At 42.4% G+C, this 19,104-nt stretch overlaps 1 protein-coding gene across 2 annotated transcripts in view; it reads left to right on the top strand.

Annotated features, from left to right (window-relative positions):
• Window positions 1-7,700: 7,700 nt before the first annotated feature.
• Window positions 7,701-19,104, top strand: part of mxi1 (max interactor 1, dimerization protein) — a 28,421-nt gene continuing 17,017 nt past the window's right edge. Inside the window, exons 1-3 of one of the 2 annotated variants that reach the window (XM_023420641.2) lie at window positions 7,701-8,034; window positions 10,506-10,608; window positions 15,095-15,124. In XM_023420641.2, the coding sequence (XP_023276409.1) occupies window positions 7,806-8,034; window positions 10,506-10,608; window positions 15,095-15,124 (362 nt within the window). In that variant the 5' untranslated portion in view covers window positions 7,701-7,805. Of the gene's footprint in view, window positions 8,035-9,782; window positions 10,287-10,505; window positions 10,609-15,094; window positions 15,125-19,104 lie in introns of those variants that run through there. The other variant, XM_023420642.2, reaches the window with a different exon arrangement.

The following is a 19,104-nucleotide window of genomic DNA, read 5'->3' as shown; positions in this document are numbered from 1 at the left end:
GACAGAAAACCACAGAGGGGAGAAGGAGGGGAAGGAGAGGGGGAGATTGGCAGACAGAGCCGGGAGGAGGGGAGGTGGGTGCAAAAGGAAGAAGTAACTGGGAAACTAAAAAAACAATAGAAAACAAAAAAAAAAAAAACAGAAAGACAGGAGAAGAGACAGAGGTTGGCAGGTGAAGGGAAGATACGATAGAGGGGGGATGTGTGTGACTCAGTCATCTGCATGGCAAGGGCATTTGATTGGTAAACATGAGAGGGATTTTAACAAGAGAAAGATCATATTAACCTATGTGTCTAGTGATCAGTGTTTAGCTCCTCCAAGACACAGTTTCCTGACAAAGAAACAAACAAAGGATTTTTCTATTTTTTACTCATGAATTCAGACAGAAATACCACAGACCCCCCCAAAATAAAAAAAATGTGTTTAGCAGACCAGGCTGGGAGATAAACACAAACAAAGAGGAGAATTATAGGATGTGCGTGCTGAAGACTTCAGGAGTTCCTCTGGGACAGGAAGTGGGAGCAGTGACAACAGGAAGCCGGCGTGAAAACGACAGAGGGAGGATTCCAACAGCATCTCTTCTGCTTGTTTCTTTCTTCCTCCCCTCTAGCTCCTCTTCACACCCCCCATCAGCTTCTCTGAGCGCACACAGTCACCACACCATGGTGTCTCTTGGGTCTAAAGCTACTTGTCTACAGCTACAACAAAGATGAGCAGGTGTGTGCGTAATTGTGACTGCATTTGTGTGTGTGTGTGTGTATGTGCGGGAGACCAAAGTCATACTTGCCCAAATGCAACTCCAACGATGTTTATGGCGTAATGTCTTCATCAACAAGAAAGCAATCAGTTTCAAATTCAGATTTTGAACTTTTGCAACACTTTAAGGATACGTCTAGTCATAATGTTTACTGTCAACAACTCCCTCGATGAACTGATCCTATCCCACATACACCAACTGTTGATATAAATACTCACTGGAGTACAATTATATTAATTTAGTATAGTATTAAACCACAGATCAAATCACCCCCAACAAATGCACTATTGGCTCCTGTTTGAGTAACATTTGCCATAAACTATTGTTTCTCACTGTTTTAGTCAATTATTTGGTGTTTTTAAAACCAAATTAAAGTTCATATTGGTGACCTGTTTTTAAAGATTTCCATCTTCAGTGCACAGGGCAGGGATGTCAGGATAAAGTATTGACATAGAAAATAACTCACTGTTGGATTTTGTCCTTCACGACATTTTATTATTTGATACATCATAAAGATACTGAATTGGCTTTAGGGCCCAATTAGAGCAGCATTTTTAGCAGCACAGAATTCTTCTCATTGGAATTGCAGTTGCTCTCTGAGGCGAACCCAATCCACACAGAGTGGAGTTCAACTTTGGTAAAGTTTAACACTCAAAAGCTATTGACCAAATGCACAAATTATCTTGTGACCTTTGGGCGAAGAGAGAGAACCAGAGTGTCCAAAATGGAGGAAAGTATGATATTTGCTGTGTCACATAATCCAATTTCATATGGCCTTGCTCTGCTGAAGTATGAACTGCTCCACGAAAGAGACGCAGCGTGGTTTGGAGTCAGTTGTGAGACAGGAGTGGATGATGCAAGTGCATTCCCTTGAATACACTATGTAAACACAGCATCTAGTGAGCGGGAGATTGTTGTCACAACATCATTGAGTTTCGAGTACCACCTATTTTGTGAGAACGCGCAACTGTCATTGTGCCACTTTCTGGTCTGATCAGGCTGAACAAGCAAGGGGGATGAGGTCATGTCTCTTTCTTGTCCTATTTCTCCACCGACTCCCTCTACACAACTCCCAGTACTGCTCCCCTCCTATGCAGGTCATTAGTCCTTTGAACCTGCAAGCATCTCTCTCTCTCTCTCGCTCTCTTTCTCTCTCTCTCTACCCCCCTGCCCCATACCCTCTTTCTCTGGTCTGCCTGTGCTCTCCTCTCTAATTTTCAGAGGAGACACACCGCCCCAAGCCCCCAACCCCCAGCCCCTTGCTAATTTGGCAGCATCCCACATCAGAGACACAGGGTAGAAGTGGATGGCCGCAAGGGATGTTGTGTTAATGTTTTAGGGGAGTGTGGTGCCACACCTCCGGTGGAGCTGCAGAGACACAGAGACAGCAGTCTGAGGCCCCCGTTGATAAATGACAGGTTAGCACGGCACCTGAAGCAAACAATATTGTGACTGGTGTGTCATTGCTGGTGCAACTGGCAGCAGAGGAAGGACGTGCTAGATGTGTGTGTTTGGCACATTCTGCTCTGAACTGAGACTAAAGTTGCATGACAGTGTATTTGTGTGTACTGATTTTATGTGAACTCTTAATAAGCATTTAAACATCTGACTTGTGTATACATTATCTTGTATTGTTCTGCATGTACCCCTATGTGTGCATGCCTGTGTGTGTGTGCGTGCGTGCGCGTGTGTGTGTGCGTGTGCGTGTGTGTGTGTGCCTGTGTGCGTGTGTGTGTGTGTGTGTGTGTGTGTGTGTGTCACTATTAGTCACTCTGTATCCCGCCACTCCCATGCCTTGGGGAGTGTGTGTCTGTGTGTGTGTAATGGCCTGCAAATGTGAGTGTATTTATTTGTGTTATCATTCATTTTTTGGTTGAGCTCTTGCCTTCAAGTTCTGTGCAGAGTTGTTCCTGTTCCGTCTGCACGCAAGTTTGTTTGGTTCTATAATGCCTGTAAATGTGTGTGTGTTTGTATGTGTTGATCTGTGCATGTGTGCACTCGCTTTCCTCTTTCCCGCTATGGCCATTGTCTCCAGATGTCAGTGCCTGGGAACAAACAATGGTCACCAAGAGTCAAAGAGCAATCGCCTTGGGAGGGGTGACACCAGTCTGTCATCTAACAGGTTTATGTTTCACCCACCCTGTCGTTTCATCAGCATGTTTGCGAGCAAGTGGGTGCTGTGAGTGTTTCGGGAGTCTCCTCTCACCCTAGGACACTGAAATGAAATTTTAAAAAATGGTGGAAATATGCACAAGGGAGAGTGTTGAGACAGGAAGTGAGAATTGAGATTGAGAGGTACAGTAGTAGTCGCATCAGCAATACTGATTTGAGGAAGAGGGTGTGGTGCAGCTGTATTATGTCTTGTTTTGATACCGTATCACAAGGAAAGGCTGAGAATATCCTGGAATGGAGATAATACCCAGGAAGCCTTCCCCAGTGGCCACATGGTTCGAGCCAAACAAAAGAAAAGCCTGACTGCAATCTTGATGGAAGACAGATTAGTATCTTGGCTAGAAAGCCCTGACAAAGCAGAGAGCCACACAGCTCGGCACCCTTGAGAAAATAAGCACACTGACAGTACTATAGCCGGTGGTGTCAACATGAGGTCAGTTGAAGAGGCTCCCACGTAAAAAAAAACGCTTTGTCACCACCACCACCCCCACACACACAAGCACACACGCACACACACCCATTCATTTTCCCTGAACATGTATTTCCTCTATCTGATGGATGATGTTTTGAGCATGCAGCAGTTACGCACAGACACCTGTGCTAGCTTGCTGTCAGTTGACACAGTGAGTTTTGTAAATAAGATGTAACTGAAACACAGTGGTACCTATTTGTTGTGTAGCTGGGTCAATTCAACCTGGGATTTGCAGATTTGTGTGTGTGTGTGTGTGTGTGTGTGTGTGTGTGTGTGTGTGTGTGTCTTTTGTGTGTGCGTAAATGTAAAGAGCCATGGCTGGTTCACATGTAAGCCAACAATTACAGTAATTGATATGTGGGGGGAAAAAACAGCAGGCAGGTCATGTATGCAGTGTTTGTGTGATCAGGCTTGACCTCCCATGGAGAACAAATACCTTTTGTGCCTGATGAGGAGAGGACATAAAGGTTAAGGATGAGGGTCTTATTCAGAGGCCTAGTTAACCACACCGGTTGACAGAGGCCAAAACAAAAGAGAAAGGTTGATTTAGGGGGGTGCTATCCTGCAGCTGACACTCACATTCTCCATCTTCAAACTTGGGGGAAAAAATGTTTATTATGTCCCTTAATATGCATCTTTAAATTTGACATGGTTACAGTATTTAGCAATTTCGGTATGCTGCTGATCTTGTGTTTTAACTGTAAGAAAATAATGTAAATAAAGTCCATACTTTTCTCATTCACCTTGTGGAAACGGTGTAGGCCGGGGTCAAAAGGCCGATTGGGTGAATGGGAAGCAGAAGGGTGCTTCTGGTGTTTTGGAAAGCTAAACAGACAGGAATACAAGGCTGTAAAAAGGTCAGCAGTATGAATGGCCACTCTTCAAATCTCTACGCCCCGCTGCCAGGACAAAGGTTTCACTCTGGAGGGCCATGTGTGTTTATTGTATTGATATTCAATGATATTCTCTAAACTATCACTCCATGTCTTTAAACCCTTTACCCCTCTTTCCCTCCTCTTTATATCACTCAGTTCCACTTTGTTTCTATCCCTTCCACCCGCTCTTCCTTCCTGAGTGTGGAGGTGCACATGGTGGATGTTGCCTAATTACCCATGAACACCACCAGCTGAAGTGGTCCTCCGAGAATGATGTAAATCGGTGACATTTACGAAAATGTCAGTGAGTTTTCAGAGGAAGCAATAACGGACAAGAGAGACCCATTATAGCAGAGCATTTTTATTGTGTCAATGCGTCTCCCACCCCTACATTACCGCCTTCAGAAAATTTGAATTTCATTGTGCCAGGTACTTTAATATGGCTTCAATCCACAGAGGCTGAATAGATGATGTTGACTCAGGAATGATGCAAAACGGCTACTGTAAAACAAACTCTGCAGTCTCTCCCAGGCGAAATGCATTTAGAGTATTCAATGTCCCTTTAAGTATTTTATATCATAGTTGCTTATGATTAATTGTGGGCAAACATTGTCGTCATCATCATCGTCAGCATCAGCTTTTTACCATCCTCTTCTTTTCAACTCTCCAGAATAACTTTAAGTTAAGTACTGAAATGATCAGTTGATTAACAAAAGTCATCAGTTTTAATGCAGTTTTCCATAAGTTATATATAAAATGACAATACAAAGCATCAACAACCATCCTAACAGCCCTATAGCAGAGCTTTGAGCTAATTTTGGCATGCTAACATCGGCCTGCTAACATGCTAAAATTGGTATGGTGTACAAACCTTCCACAACAAAGCAATAGTTGTTGAAATATTCAATGAAAACCAAACATGTCAAGCTCACGGTGACATTAGAAAAAGGGTCTGGGGATCACCACACTGTTCAGGATTCATCATCTTGGGACCATGAATGTGCAAAATTTCATGGCAGTCATGGACAGACCAACAGTTCCTTCCATATAGCCATGCCTCTTACAAGGCTAAAAATCCCAAACTGGTTTGAGCTTCTCCAAGGTGAGGATTCACTGCTTTTCTCTACTTTACATCAGTTAAAACTGAATACTTTTGAGCTTTAGACAACTGGTTGGAGACACTTTGAAGATGTCACCTTTATAGACAAAATGATTCACATTTCACGGACTAAATGAATGATTTGAAAATGATCAACTGATTAAACAATTATTAAATTATTTGCTGGCCAAATTTGTATTGATTATCAAATGGCTTTACAGTTAATGGACAATCCCTTTTGTGCCACTATTTCATACCTATTTAGCAGACATTAGCATTCCTTTTGCCCCCCCCCCCCCTTTAACTCAGATGAGCTGGTGGTTGTTGTGGTTTGCCCCCTAGGCTTGGAAAAATGAGCTTGTCTTATTGAAAATGTTTGACCTCTGTCTCTGTCTCTCCTCTGGAAGTCTGAGCTGTTTTTCTGTGGCTTTATGACTAAGCCTGACTCCTTGTCTTGACATGGGTGTTGCCTTTTAATTAAAAGAGCATGGGTCTGCCTTTAATTGGAATGATAGCGTGAAGAAGAATGATTTGACCTGTCTGTGTAGGGGGAGGCTACAAACAATGTGTCTGTAGGATATCCATAGCTATTGTCTCTCTTAAGTCTTTACCTTAACACTATGACCACAGCTGCCTACTGGGACACATGACTCCTTCCTACTTTGCAGCATTCCTCTATTCTATTCTCCCTCTCTGCAGCATGTGACCTGACCAGTTCAACCGTGGTTTGTGAATTGTTGGGCTTGTAACCCCCTGTGAAGTTTCAGGAAGATGAAAATGTTATGATCAGGTCTTAACAGCTTCTCATGGTATTCTTTTCATCTCTGCTGGTACATAAAGTTTGTGTGCATTGAGGGAAAGTTGTCCAGAAGACAATCACTGCAGGAAGAAGACGCAACCTAAAAAGCAAAGCCCACAAAGCACCCAGTAACCCAAAATGGGGAAGCTGGCCTAAAATCCTTCAGAGGATGTGGCTGAGTGCTTTTTAAAATCCACTTGTTTTGTCAATGTGCTTGCAGTGGCACCTTTCAAATTCCAAACAGGGCTGCTCATAAATGGGTTTCCTTCCTCTACAGCTACCCCTGACTGGGGGTAGAGAGGTGCATCAGGGGCGGGAGGGACCTTCAGAGATTCCCCCGCGTGTTGGACTTGAAAGTTTCTGTCTCTGTGAACTTTACATCAAACGGCCATGGGCTGCTGTTGGCTCTTTGAAGTGGCAGAGGGGAGGTTCAGAGCTGAATACAGGCCTCTGCCTCGACATGTTCTGGTTCAAAATGGACTCTGTCGCGGTGTAAAAACAGCTCAGCTAAAGGTCTGCTGAGAATGGCACAAGATCAAGGCTAAGGACTTATCTCTCAGTTACCATTCCTGTCACATATATAACGATCTATAGACACACTATAGCGTTATACTACACAGTTATTTCGTTTTCTCTCTCTCAGATTAATGTTTTTTTACAGGCCTAAAACGTACCAAAAGTAAATAGACACTCAACTGTTAATGCTATTGCTACTGCTACTTCAACAACTAAACTAAAGTTCATTTTTGGTGAGATACCATGTGTCATAAGCACTGAAAACAGGAGATATGTGTAGCTATTTGCAGTAAATGCTCAATATTGTCGCTTCACAACGAAATGTAATTTTTTAGTTTTCCCACAAATCTAATTTGAATTCTGTCCACTCATCCTTCTGACATCACAGAGATGGCACCCTTTATTGCTATTTCATTACATTTTACTTTCCTTTTCTATTGCTGTGTCACTGCATCACTCAGAATCCTAATATATCATAATACATATTGTATATATCCAACAAGATCTTTTTTTAAAGTAATGTCTTTACATTTACCAATTTTTACATTTTAATACAACATCTGTGTAACTTTTGGTTATATTTCAAAGCAACCTTTGAGCACATTTAAGAATGAAAAACTAATATGTCAGTATAATAACAGTAGGCTCATAATACTAATACTATGATGCTGCTGTAACTGCTAGTGCCATCTTCACTACATCTATGCTATTGCAACTTTTACTCCCACTATATTACCTTTACATTGCATTCACTAATAAAGAGACAGAAATTGAAGTTATGTATAAAATAGCCTATTAAACTATCAATTTTAATGTAATGTTTACATGTAAATGTGGATATTGGTGTTTTATTCTGTAGAGATTTACAAGTTTTCCAGACGGGCACAGGGACCATGAGGACTCCTCAGACAGAGGGGGGCCGGGCTCTCGTTTTCCCATGCACCACCATCTACTGACATTGGCCACTGCTCCACATTAAACACCCCGCATTCATAAAACAGAAAAAAGAAAAGAGGGGCCATCTGACAAGAGCAGCGTCCACTGGTATAGCTGCCTCACTGTTTATTGCGCTCAGCACGTCGCCAGGACACAAGCCGCACAAACTTAGAGGAAAAATGGCCAAAAGTGAGAGGCAAAGAAGAAGTTTGAAGAGTGAGGAGTTCTTTTTTGACTCCGAGGCGTCTCTCTTGGATCAGCAAGATTTCGAGATGTCTAGTTGCCCTTTCAATGACGTCTTCAACTCCAAAGACTCCCACATGGAGCAGATCAACACTTTTCTGAAAAATGTACAAGTTTTGCTGGAGGCTGCTCGGTTTCTTGAGAGCGCCGAGAGGAAGGACGGAAGTGAGTTTATTTTGTGCTGCGTTTGATCCTTTTCATTTGCCTCTAAATTTCAGGAAAACAAGACTTCATTGTCAACAGACTCAGACAACAAAGGGCTGAGTTCATTCAACTAAGCACCACTGCCTGCTATAAGCACAGCCTATGCCTGGGCACCAGACTAATATGAGTAATGCACTGATGCAGTTACAGGAGCGTGTAAACGTAGATGCTTTCATTATTTTCGGGACTATTTTATCTGCATTGTCTGCATGATGGGCACTGTGCATCGCTTTGCGTCTGCACAACTCTCAACCCAGGAATCTGTAATTTCCCCCCGCAGCATAGATAGAGCAATATGACATAATGATGAGGTGTGTGGGTGTGTATGTTGGCTACCACTCCGATGTGATAAATCTGACCACATTGCAGCGCCCTCCAACTCAGTTTAGGATGATGTCATTGTGTGTCCCTGCAGACTCAGTCGAAAAACAGAAAACTTTATAGATAAAACGCTCAGGACACAATTGAATAGTGAATCAGACATTTAGAAGATGTTTAATCTGCTTGTTTATCATTTCAAGCATATAAGGAATTAAGCAACTCGATATAGCGTAGAATGTAGATGACATGATCTCTCAAATTGCAAGCAGACCCTGGCCTACATCTAATTAAATGAAAGATCATTTTAGAGAAATGCAATATTAAAGACGATTTTAAACTAATTAGTAACGATGTCCCCGTTTCCTTTTTAACAAGTCATGCTTTAAAGACACTTGAAAATAGGCTGTTTTTCCATCGCTTCCGTATGTGTCTGTCCATGCAGGGCTCTTTTCGTGCAAAGAGTCGGGCATAGGAGGTAATGCGTGCTGCAAAAGTAACAGTAATATCATCTATTATAATGTAACGTTGGAGTTTTGCAGCAGCACATTGCAGCGGCTACTCAGCTTCTCCTTCTCTCGATTGTTTGCTTCCTGCTATGTGTGGGCGTGCCGCACTGGTTTCCACATGGCGCAAAGCTCCTCTGCAGTTGGTCAGACGAGAGCTCAACCCTCGACGCCTGTCAAAGCCACCCGCCAATCAGACGCCCGCTCAGTAGCGACGTCACGTGTTGCTGGGCCTGGCTTCAGCCGGCAAGTACACCCCCTAGGTCCCGGTGAATCACGGGATTTGTAGGGTTGCAGGGGAGAGTGGCGATTGCTCGTGAGGGGAATAAAAGACACGCAATGAATACGTGTGTTTAGTCCGTTACTTATCAACAGCCTCGATCGAGTAATTCATTATCGGTGGCCTAAATAAGATAAGACTGGCTTTTTTTGTTATTGCAAAACACACAAAAACAAACAGTTCTCATACAATAGCCTATTACTAGTCTGACACCTGAAAATAATGTTGAGTATTTAAGTATTGTCATTCATTTAAATATTTCTTATTTATTGTCATTTGTTGACGCAATGGACTATATTGAAGTATAATCACCACATTATTTATAAATAAATTCTGCAGACCTTTGGACTTGCCCCGTCCCATGCAATTACCCATTAAACTGACCTGCTGTGACAACAATTGAATTATTAAGAAAACACGGACGATGTTTCAGCTGGTAAATGACGGTGAAGTCAGGCTAAGTCATGAAAGTATGGAATCTTGTGCGTGTTTGACTTTGATTTTACAAAATCACCGAAAGACTTGGTATCCCAGAATGCATCGCAGTTAGACCGGCCTCTCCTCCGCTAGATCCCCGCCTCTCAGCTGTGCAGCTAGGTAAACAAACAGGAGAGGAGAGGAAACGAGCAGCGGCAGGCACTTCGCTGGCTCTGGGTTCCCTCGGGGAAGTTTTATATTGTTTATATCCATTTTTGTAAACATTTAATATCGTGTTTCCTAGAAACTTTTAATACTTTGATACACTGGTTTTGACATTTTCTAACAACGAAACCTGGCAAGAATTGGCTATAGCTTGCTAGCTTGGAAACACTGGATTTTTCCCTCTCTTCTTTTGACAAAGGCTGCTGATGAGCCAGCGAAGATACTGAACAAGATAATAAAACGGCGTTTATAAAGCACCATTTGGTGTAGTAATAACTGATGCACTGTCTTCCCTGTATTTAAAAGCGACTGGTTGTTGCTGCTGTTTGCGAAGCTAACGTTAAACGCTGAAGGGAACATAGCTAACGTTAACGGCAGCCAGCCTCAGGAGAGAATGACGGCTGTTCAGCTGATAAATATCCAACGGTTACTGGAAGCTGCGGAATATCTAGAGAGGAGAGAAAGAGGTAATTATATATTCAAATGTGTGTAAAAGCTGAAAAAAGTTATTGTCAATAAACAGCACTGGCATCCTCCATGCTCCGTTGGCTGCTTGAAAATACGTAACGTTGTTGCTGTTTTACAAAAGAAGTGTCCACATAAGCCTAAGGGACTGTAGCATACGGTCGAGTAAAAAGTGTCCAATCTCGCCCAAGGCTGACTGTTAACCACTTTTGTTTCAACAGAGTGTGAACACGGATATGCTTCGACATTTCCGTCGAATCAGAACACAAACTACCAGAGGCAAAGAAAATTCCGAAATAAGAAGTTCAGCAGTAACCACAATAGGTAAGAAACTGATCTTTTTCATGGTGTCATCCCTGGTATATTGTGTGGGTTCTTTTATCAATGCTATTTGTAAAAATGCTGTCAATGATAGATGTCATTCAGTTAAACTGTCTTCTTACTTGATGTGATGTACCGGGATGACGGGTGTGTTGCAGGCAGCATGTGATTACATACATACACTCGCTGTCTATACTTTATTGCAATGTTTGGTAAACAAGCGAGCTGTCACCAAAGGGTGAATACAGTCGCTGTCTCTATTTACAGGATCCAGAAAACACACTTTCTTTGTAAAAAGAAAGTTGTCAAATTTAAAATAAGATGTTTTCTCAAACCTGTAGGGGCGTGTTTAATTGTTAGGTGCACATATGATCGTCTACACCGCTGTGTTGCTGGCTTGGGGGGAGGGGGCAGCAGCAACGGCTCTGCTAGCTTTTCATCAGCTGATTGTCAAACGGACTGCAGTGGCTGAGGTTAGGGATCGTGGTAAAAGTGACGGCTTCAAAACGAAAAAAGTAGAATCTAACGTTGAGTGGTCCGCTCATCCTTGACTAAATAAAACCATAACACATTGCTTTATTTAAAAGTGAGTTATTGTTTTAGGTTTTGGTGGTACTTGTGCTCATTTTTTCGCATGCCACGTGTATTCTACACTGTGGGAGAGAGGGATAGTTTTGTCTTTTTCCCTGAAGGGGAAAGGCTGCTATTTATGGCTGGTGTTGTTTGCAGACATCCAAAGGTGAATACATAGAGCCTTTTTTCAGGACTAATGATGTTTAGGGTTATCGGTAATTTGCAGTTTTACATCTATATACAGATATATCCTATAAAGGAAAGCATGGATACCCTTTTTATATGCATCAATTGAAAGCTGTTGATGTTGTGGAACATAAGTTTGATAATCTATTCTGTTGTGTTTCTTTATGTAACACTGTCTGATAATCACATCATTAGCTGCCACAAAGATTAAGGCCCTTGTCCAGCACAGAGCTTTCACCGATGACAGAAACTTGCATTTGTTTTGCATGCGTTTTCTCTTGGTACTAGGCTGCTTACATTAATCTGTCCATTGACAGTCATACATCAAATGCAAGCCCCTCTCTCTCTCTCTCTCTCTCTCTCTCTCTCTCTCTCTCTCTCTCTCTTTCTCTCTTTCTGAACCTTTTAATATTAATGTAAGAGCGGGCCGCAAACAGGAACTGCGTATTACTCATCACGAGTGCATAACGCTGCCTAGTTCTGCATAGCAACAGTCATGATCAGATATAGGTCTGAGGCCATATTCATAATGCTTCCTAAGGTTTTGTCCTAATGGGGAAACTCTACAAGAAAGCATCAATTATTATTATTTTTTTTAAAGATAGCTAAATTAAATGGTAGCAGTAAGCTGCCGGTAAAACAGCTTTTATGGTGAGCAACTTTTAGAGTGGAGAGGGGCACTTTTGAAGGATTTTCATATGCAGGAGAGAAATGACTGGAACAAGCACAGACTGTTCAGCAGTGATGTTTGTTGTTGGTCGTGATCTCCACAGAGACACGTTCACAGCTCACTTAGTGAGGTAACACCATTTAGCATCTAACACAATTTCTCAGCCTCATATTGCGATGCAGTTTCTTTTATACCCACTGGAATAGCACACTTTGCAAACCAACAAAACAGCATTATTTGTATATACCCAGGCTTTCAGGGTCACTGGGGCACATGTGTGTGTCACTAGTGGTCTACTTTTTTTCAACATGCCTATTCGTGGTTTGCCAGCATAGGTGAGAAATCTTGCTAATTATTCCAAGCTATGAGCCATTTTCACCACTTCACAATGTCAGATTACAGTGTCCACAGAAATAAATGCATTACTAATCAGCTAGAGAGGTCTGAATGACAAAATCAGATGAAGATTTCATTATTGACCAATGATGGCGTCCAAATGAGAGCATCGTACCGTCCTGTTCATTCCCCACTTACAGCGTTAATGTTAATCTGAGTTTTTAGAGATTATGATAATACATTCATTTTAATAATTACATTTACTTGACATTTTGTTTAAACACATTTTGCTTTCTGGCACTAGCTTGCTCCAGCTTTAGCTACGTTCTCAGTAGCGTGTTGAGGCTTAAAGTGATGAGCTTATCTGACTCTGTCCTCTCTTGCCTACCGTTTATAGCAGAGTTGCTTTATCTCATTGACCCACTCTGTGTGTGCATATACATTCACATACAGACACACTGTATGCATGCATGCCTACATAAGGAAACATACTGCGGTTGCATGTGGCTTCAAGCCAGTTTATAATCTGTATTGCATTGTTGGTTAGGTCCAGACATGCAGATATCTGATTCAGGAGGCAGGGAGAGGGGTTTGTGATGATAAAAGCCTTTGGGAAAGCAAGCTGACTTAGATTGATCTCTCCGAATAAGAGGCCATACTAAGATGTAGTGTTTGTGTGTGTGTGGAGTGGATTGGACCAGGGCGGAACCAAGGGCTGTTTCATTTTCAGTTTAATAAACAGTGTAAGTGACATCAGCCTTTCTCTAAAATGGACTTCCAGTTCTATATATAATACATGGATAACAATGGAGCTTTCACACTTTCTTCCCCACTCTCTGCATTATCACCACCTTTTCAAACTTGGATGTTTTTACCTACCAACATGTCTATCGCTGATGACACACTGTCGTTTGAGATCATGCTGTCATTTCTAAGATGAAGCAGTCATTTTGCAACATACTTGGTACACTGCTTGACATTGCCACAATCGTAATAGTTCATTATTCAAAAAAGGGACAAAAAAGCCAACATTATTACACACCGCACTGAATCACATTGTAGTAAAATGCTCAGAGTTTGGAAAAGATCACAAATTTGGATGCAGGTTACCAAGCAACACAAAACTACAGTGACAGCTGATGACGCAAATTATGCACTCCACAGTACTCATCTTCTGTTAGCAATACTATTTCTGTGACTCATAGTCAGTTACAGAAATCAGTGGATCCCTGCCGTTTGAGAGTATACTATATAATCTATGTAAAAGCCTGCATTCAACACAAGACTGTAACTGCTCATTTTCCCACTAAAGGAGTAATTTTGGAACTAACATCAAGTTTTTGAGGGAAGTAGCTGAGCAGAAAAGATCAAACTGGTTTAAATGCATCATCTTTCTGATTTTTTAATGTGTATGGTTGGTGTGATGCAGAGCACACTCATGCATGACTATTACATTGATGTAGAATATGTAAGTAGAAACCTGTCAAGAACATGCGTGTGAGCACTTCTCGCACTGCTCTCGCAGGTCTTCAGGAAATGGCCCATGTGATCCATGTGTTTTGCTGTGATAGCAGCTACTCAACATGGCCATAAACCATGTCATGTTAAATCAAATATACTGCCACATTTAACTTAACAGTCTTGCATACCCAACTACATGAACAGTAATGTATTCTAATGGGGCCATATGGTGTTTTTATCGGTGTAAATAATTAAACTTGAAAGAATAATTTCCTCTGAGGCAGGGTCAATTTTTACAGACTGAACCGCAGCCTTGGACAGTCTGTAGTCCCTGTCTGTTATCCCTCTCTACCTCCTTCCCTTCCCATTCTTATCTCCTGTTTTCTCTATATTTCCTGCTTCCATATCAAAAAGATGGCAGCTCAGCTCAGTATTAAAAGAAAAAATAGATGAGGAAAGTGTATCACAGTATTGATAACCCATAATATAGAGAAATGCTGTGTGCATGACTCAGGAAAGCTGCACACACACATACCCCCTGAAAACCTGTGCCCCCTGAGGCGAAGTGGAGTGCAGTTTGTGTAGATGGGAACTCGGTCATTTAAGTATCAGGAGGAGGGCTTGTCTCCCTTCAGTATGTTGCTACACAAAGACACTCTTAGGGACCAGCTGATTCAATTTACATTATTAACAGAGCACTGAACCTTGGCCGCTGCATGTAGAGGAAATATGTGTGTCTGCGTGTGTGTGTGTGTGTGTGTGTGTGTGTGTGTGTGTGTGTGTGTGTGTGTGTGTGCACACGTGTGTGCCTTTGTGCAGCAACACATAGGCACACACACATGCACATTGTGAACTTTAGTGAGCGTAAGTGGCTGCAGTGTCTCACACACACACACACACATGCGCACGCATGCATCCTCCCAGAGTAGTGCTGTACATTATTGAGGACGAGGCTGTATAATGCTACAATGCATGCCTGCCTGTCACGTTTGTTAGTGTGAAGGCTCCAGTGCACTGGGTCTGGAGTTGGTCTCATTTGGGATTAATTAATAAATTCATAAATCAAATTGGACAAGCAACTTCACTGTGTCTCTCCCAGCCACTGTCTACCACATGTAGTTATTATCCTAATATTAAACCCTATTTCCCCAGAATTCGTTCCCTTTACAGGAGGAACAGATACTGTAGGTCTGTACTTTGCTTGTTAAACGTGCGAAAGAAATTGGCTCTTTATTTGATAACTTCTGTTTTCTGTCTTTGCAGGTCCACACATAATGAGCTGGAGAAGAACAGGTGAGTTGGCATTAAAATTTCAAAACACTTCACCTTTGAATCATAGAACACAGCCTACAGGCACATGCGTGTCCTGCCCTGACATGTGAATGAGTCCAGCATGTCCTACTTTCATTTCGCCCCACATCATTTTTTGCTCTTCTTCAAATAAGCACTTCCTCTTCAACAGGTCCTTAAAAACAAAAGTAAGAGGTGACCCTGTTGTGCCCAGTTAAGGACATTCCCTCTTCACTTTTCACCTTGTTTCCCCCTCTCGTGCACACAGGCCTTGCACCTAGAGTTATGCAACAGTTTGGCTGCTTGGGGCTCTTGAGTTATATGGGCAGGCGAGGGTGCATGTAGTCAGAGCTGAAACTACATTCAAAGGCTCAATGCTTGTTTTGATACAAAGATATTTTTTGATTGGTATGTATTAGTGGCACCAAAGTAAGCCCTACATCAGGAAAAAATTTCCTTTCAGTTGCTTTCACGCCTGAGCATAGTTCTATGCTGAGTTATATCTCTGCATTCAAGATAGTATCTACAGTGGAAGAAATGTGGGGTATTCAGGGACACCTTGGCTTGTGATGGTTTTCCACATCTTATTCTGAAGTGAGTGAACACTGGTTTCTTAGAAGCCCTTATCAGATTGAGTCAACCACCCACATAGGTGGCTTGTTCATGTTCTGTGACTTTGCAGGCTTCAACAGTCAAGCTGTAAAGGGTTCTCTTCAACACCATAAATAAGTGCGGCTAGACTTGCAGGATTTATGGTAAATAGAAAAAAAGCTTGCCTTCCATTTCATTATCTCTGAGGGTGTGGGTACAATGAAAGGATGTGGGAGGCTGGATCCATTCAGTGTAATTACATATCACCTCGGCCTGTTTTTCTCACCATTCTCCCTGGCAGCCTCTTCTAAAAGGATGGGAACATTGGAAGGAGAGGCGTCCAGTGAGTTAAATATAGACAAGAGTTGATGTGTCATCTTGGTGCTCATATGCGATGCCACACAAGGCCAGCCGGTCGGCTGACTGGCCTCGGCAGATTGCAGCACCCATGCGGGGTTGCATTTTTTTTCCAGTGTTCCACCCACACAAATACATTTCAAAAAAAGGTGCCAGGGCAGTTGTTTGTTCCTACAACACAGTGTGAAGGGTGTTTTCGTCACTCCTTCCACATTCTTGCAGCCATTCTTTGTAGTATGGCCTGTTTCTATGGCCATTTATGGCCTATAATCATCTCTGCCAATCAGAGCAGACTAGTGTAAAGCCTGTAGATGGCAGAAGGAATAGGTGCTTGCTTGGTTGTAAATGGTGGCATAGCACTGAAGATTGCTGTAGAGTTATCAACCATTAGAGAGATCATTAATTCAGCAGTGGAATGAAACTCTAGGCATAATAAAACTGATGGAGCCAATGTAATGCAAAAAGAGACTACCATACTTATTTGTGTGTTTGACTGCATTTTTCATTCCTATCATGCAACATCCTTTGAAACTTGCATCCCCCGCCTCCTCCTTTTCCTGGCTGCACTTTGCTGGTCCATGCAGCCGTGCAGACTCAGAGAGAACTGCAGAAGAATAGAGTGGTCTGGGAACAGGCCGTCCTGTACCACACTGTACCTCATCCAGATACTGACACCCTGCCCCCCACTCCCACCCCCCACTTTTGTCTTCGTTTTCAGCTCGACATAGTGCACGTGGTGTTGTTGCTTAGAAGTTGAACAGTACAAAACTAATTCGAATTTCCATTAGCAAAGAAAGACGGTAAAAATTGAAATGGTAATCCATCTTTTTAGAAGCACACTTAAAGTCAGAATCGTTTATAATCCCCCCCCTTTTTTTGCCAACAGTTAATCCAATTCCCTTTAAGCACATGCCCCACTGTAAGCTATATGTATCAGGCATAGTTGCTCACCCAAGTGTGTCAGGCTTATACTATGATTCTACAACAGCAGCAGCAGCAGCTTTCGTTCCATCTCAGCAGACTTCCAAGTCTCGTAAATTGGAGGCAGCTCCTTTATGGCCCAGCCTGACTGAGGCCTTTTTTAAACACTTATCAACCCTGTATATCTGCTGCTGGCGCGACGATTTGCCTTGCATGGCTGCTACAGGTCTTGATAACCTCTGTGACGAGAAGACTCGTCGTGACAGCGGAGACCACAGGACACGGATAAAAGGCACAGAGGAGGAGGAAAAAAAAAAAAAAACACACATTCCAGATGCTCATACTCTGTGGTGGGACCAGATAACGTGGTGGCTCTGCTGCTTTGATCAAGAACCTTGTAACAGCCATATTTCACTTCCACATGTCACTACTAAATTACAGTGCCTTAGTGGGGCTTAACAGTAAAAAGCTTGTATGTCTGCATGTTGCAGTTCCACAGCTTTAATTTCACAGTCTTCCGCCCATTAGTCCTTTTTCTTTTAAACATGTTGATAACAAATTCCTCAGCTCAGGTTATTTGGTTGATCCTTGTTTTTTTATGTGGAGGATGTGTTTTACAGTAACTGACTAAGGTATTCCATGGCTCAGAGTGGAATATGTTGTTTTCTTCCTTTTTGGCTGATGACTCTGTTTATGGATAATCAATACAATAAGCTTTTACTTGCTACAATAAATCCACAAGAACGGTCACTTATCATTTACCCGCCTCCTCCAACACAACCTATTCATTTTAATATTGTTTATTGAGGCCAGGCTTATAATACACATGGCAAATAATTTTCCCCCACTGCACAGACATGAGGAGCAATATTAGCTTTTCTGCTTGATTTTTTTTTTTTTTTAATGAGGGGAGTTGGGTAAACAATGCAAAACACCTTTCAGCGTGTGCCTGTGGAATATTAAAAAGGCTCACTGTTGCCCATCAGAGTCATGAGTCTGATGTCCTTGGGTGCCATGTAAGGAGCATCCATGAGGTTTGCCCTTTCGGGATTTTTTTGGCTCTGTTGTTTGTGAAATGGTAAATGAAGGTAGTCACGCCTCATTTGCAATTAACTTTGAGTTGACGTGGGTGTGCTCAAATGTCATTTTTATTTTTGTACACATGCGTGAGAAGGTGTCTCTCTCGTTGCAAAGTATATGAATTTATCAGGATTTAGTGTATGGTCAGATTTTTATGTAACTTAAAAATAGCCAACTAAAAGTAACTGTTACAGGCTGGTGTTATGCAGTGGTTTTTAAAAACATACACTCCAGGCAAGATACCAAAACTCACCACTGAATATCACTAGAATAGGTGTCACACTTTCCAAATGGTACATACCTCTGTTGGGATTTAAGCCCTTTATGCTTTTCTATTCTTTCTAACCAGTGGGATATAAACTCACTACTGTTGTTCCAGCCTTGGGGTTGAATGAGCAGTCAAACATGAACAAGCCTGGGCTACATTTTCTCTGGCTGTGCTGATGCTCCATGAAGAAAGCCAAACTGCTTCACCAGTCTTTCTGTTGTCTGCCCAGTGAGTGCAGCCTATTCTCAGGCTCTGCTGCAGGGCCTAAAACTGGGACCATTTGTTCTGACCAACGTGACGACTTGTAAGCTTTTCTTGGATCAGAAAAGCAGCTTAAGGGACTTGATCTTTGGTCTGGTGAGCCCAGCTAGAGCACGCACACGTGCTGGGGCATACCCCTCACCCAGGCCACCCGATGCTAGTCCTTAACACCCTAGCTTGGCTTTGGCTTTGGCTTAGCCAACGATGGTGTCAGAGGACAAGGAAGTAATTGACAGGCTGATGGGATGAGCAGAGGGATAGGTCAAACACACCTGACTAAGGGATGCCTTGAGCAGCACGCAAGCCTGATCCACACTCCCACTGTGTCAGTGTGTGCACAGTGAGCATTTCCGACCTGTAATTAACACAGTGAGACATGTTCACGTATCGGGGTGGGTAAATTCACACCAACCACCACAAACATTCAGATGGTGACAAATTGTGGCTGTGGCTAAAAGTCTGCCTCCTCTACCAACTAGTGTGGCAGGTGCCCAGCTGTAATGAG

Source organism: Seriola lalandi, unplaced genomic scaffold (assembly GCF_002814215.2).
Source record: "Seriola lalandi dorsalis isolate HSWRI2012SDOR001 ecotype SW California unplaced genomic scaffold, Sedor1 jcf7180002054654, whole genome shotgun sequence".
NCBI classification, from domain to species: domain Eukaryota; kingdom Metazoa; phylum Chordata; class Actinopteri; order Carangiformes; family Carangidae; genus Seriola; species Seriola lalandi.
Note: the sequence above shows the minus strand (reverse complement) of the source record. Positions and strands in the feature narration are given on the sequence as shown.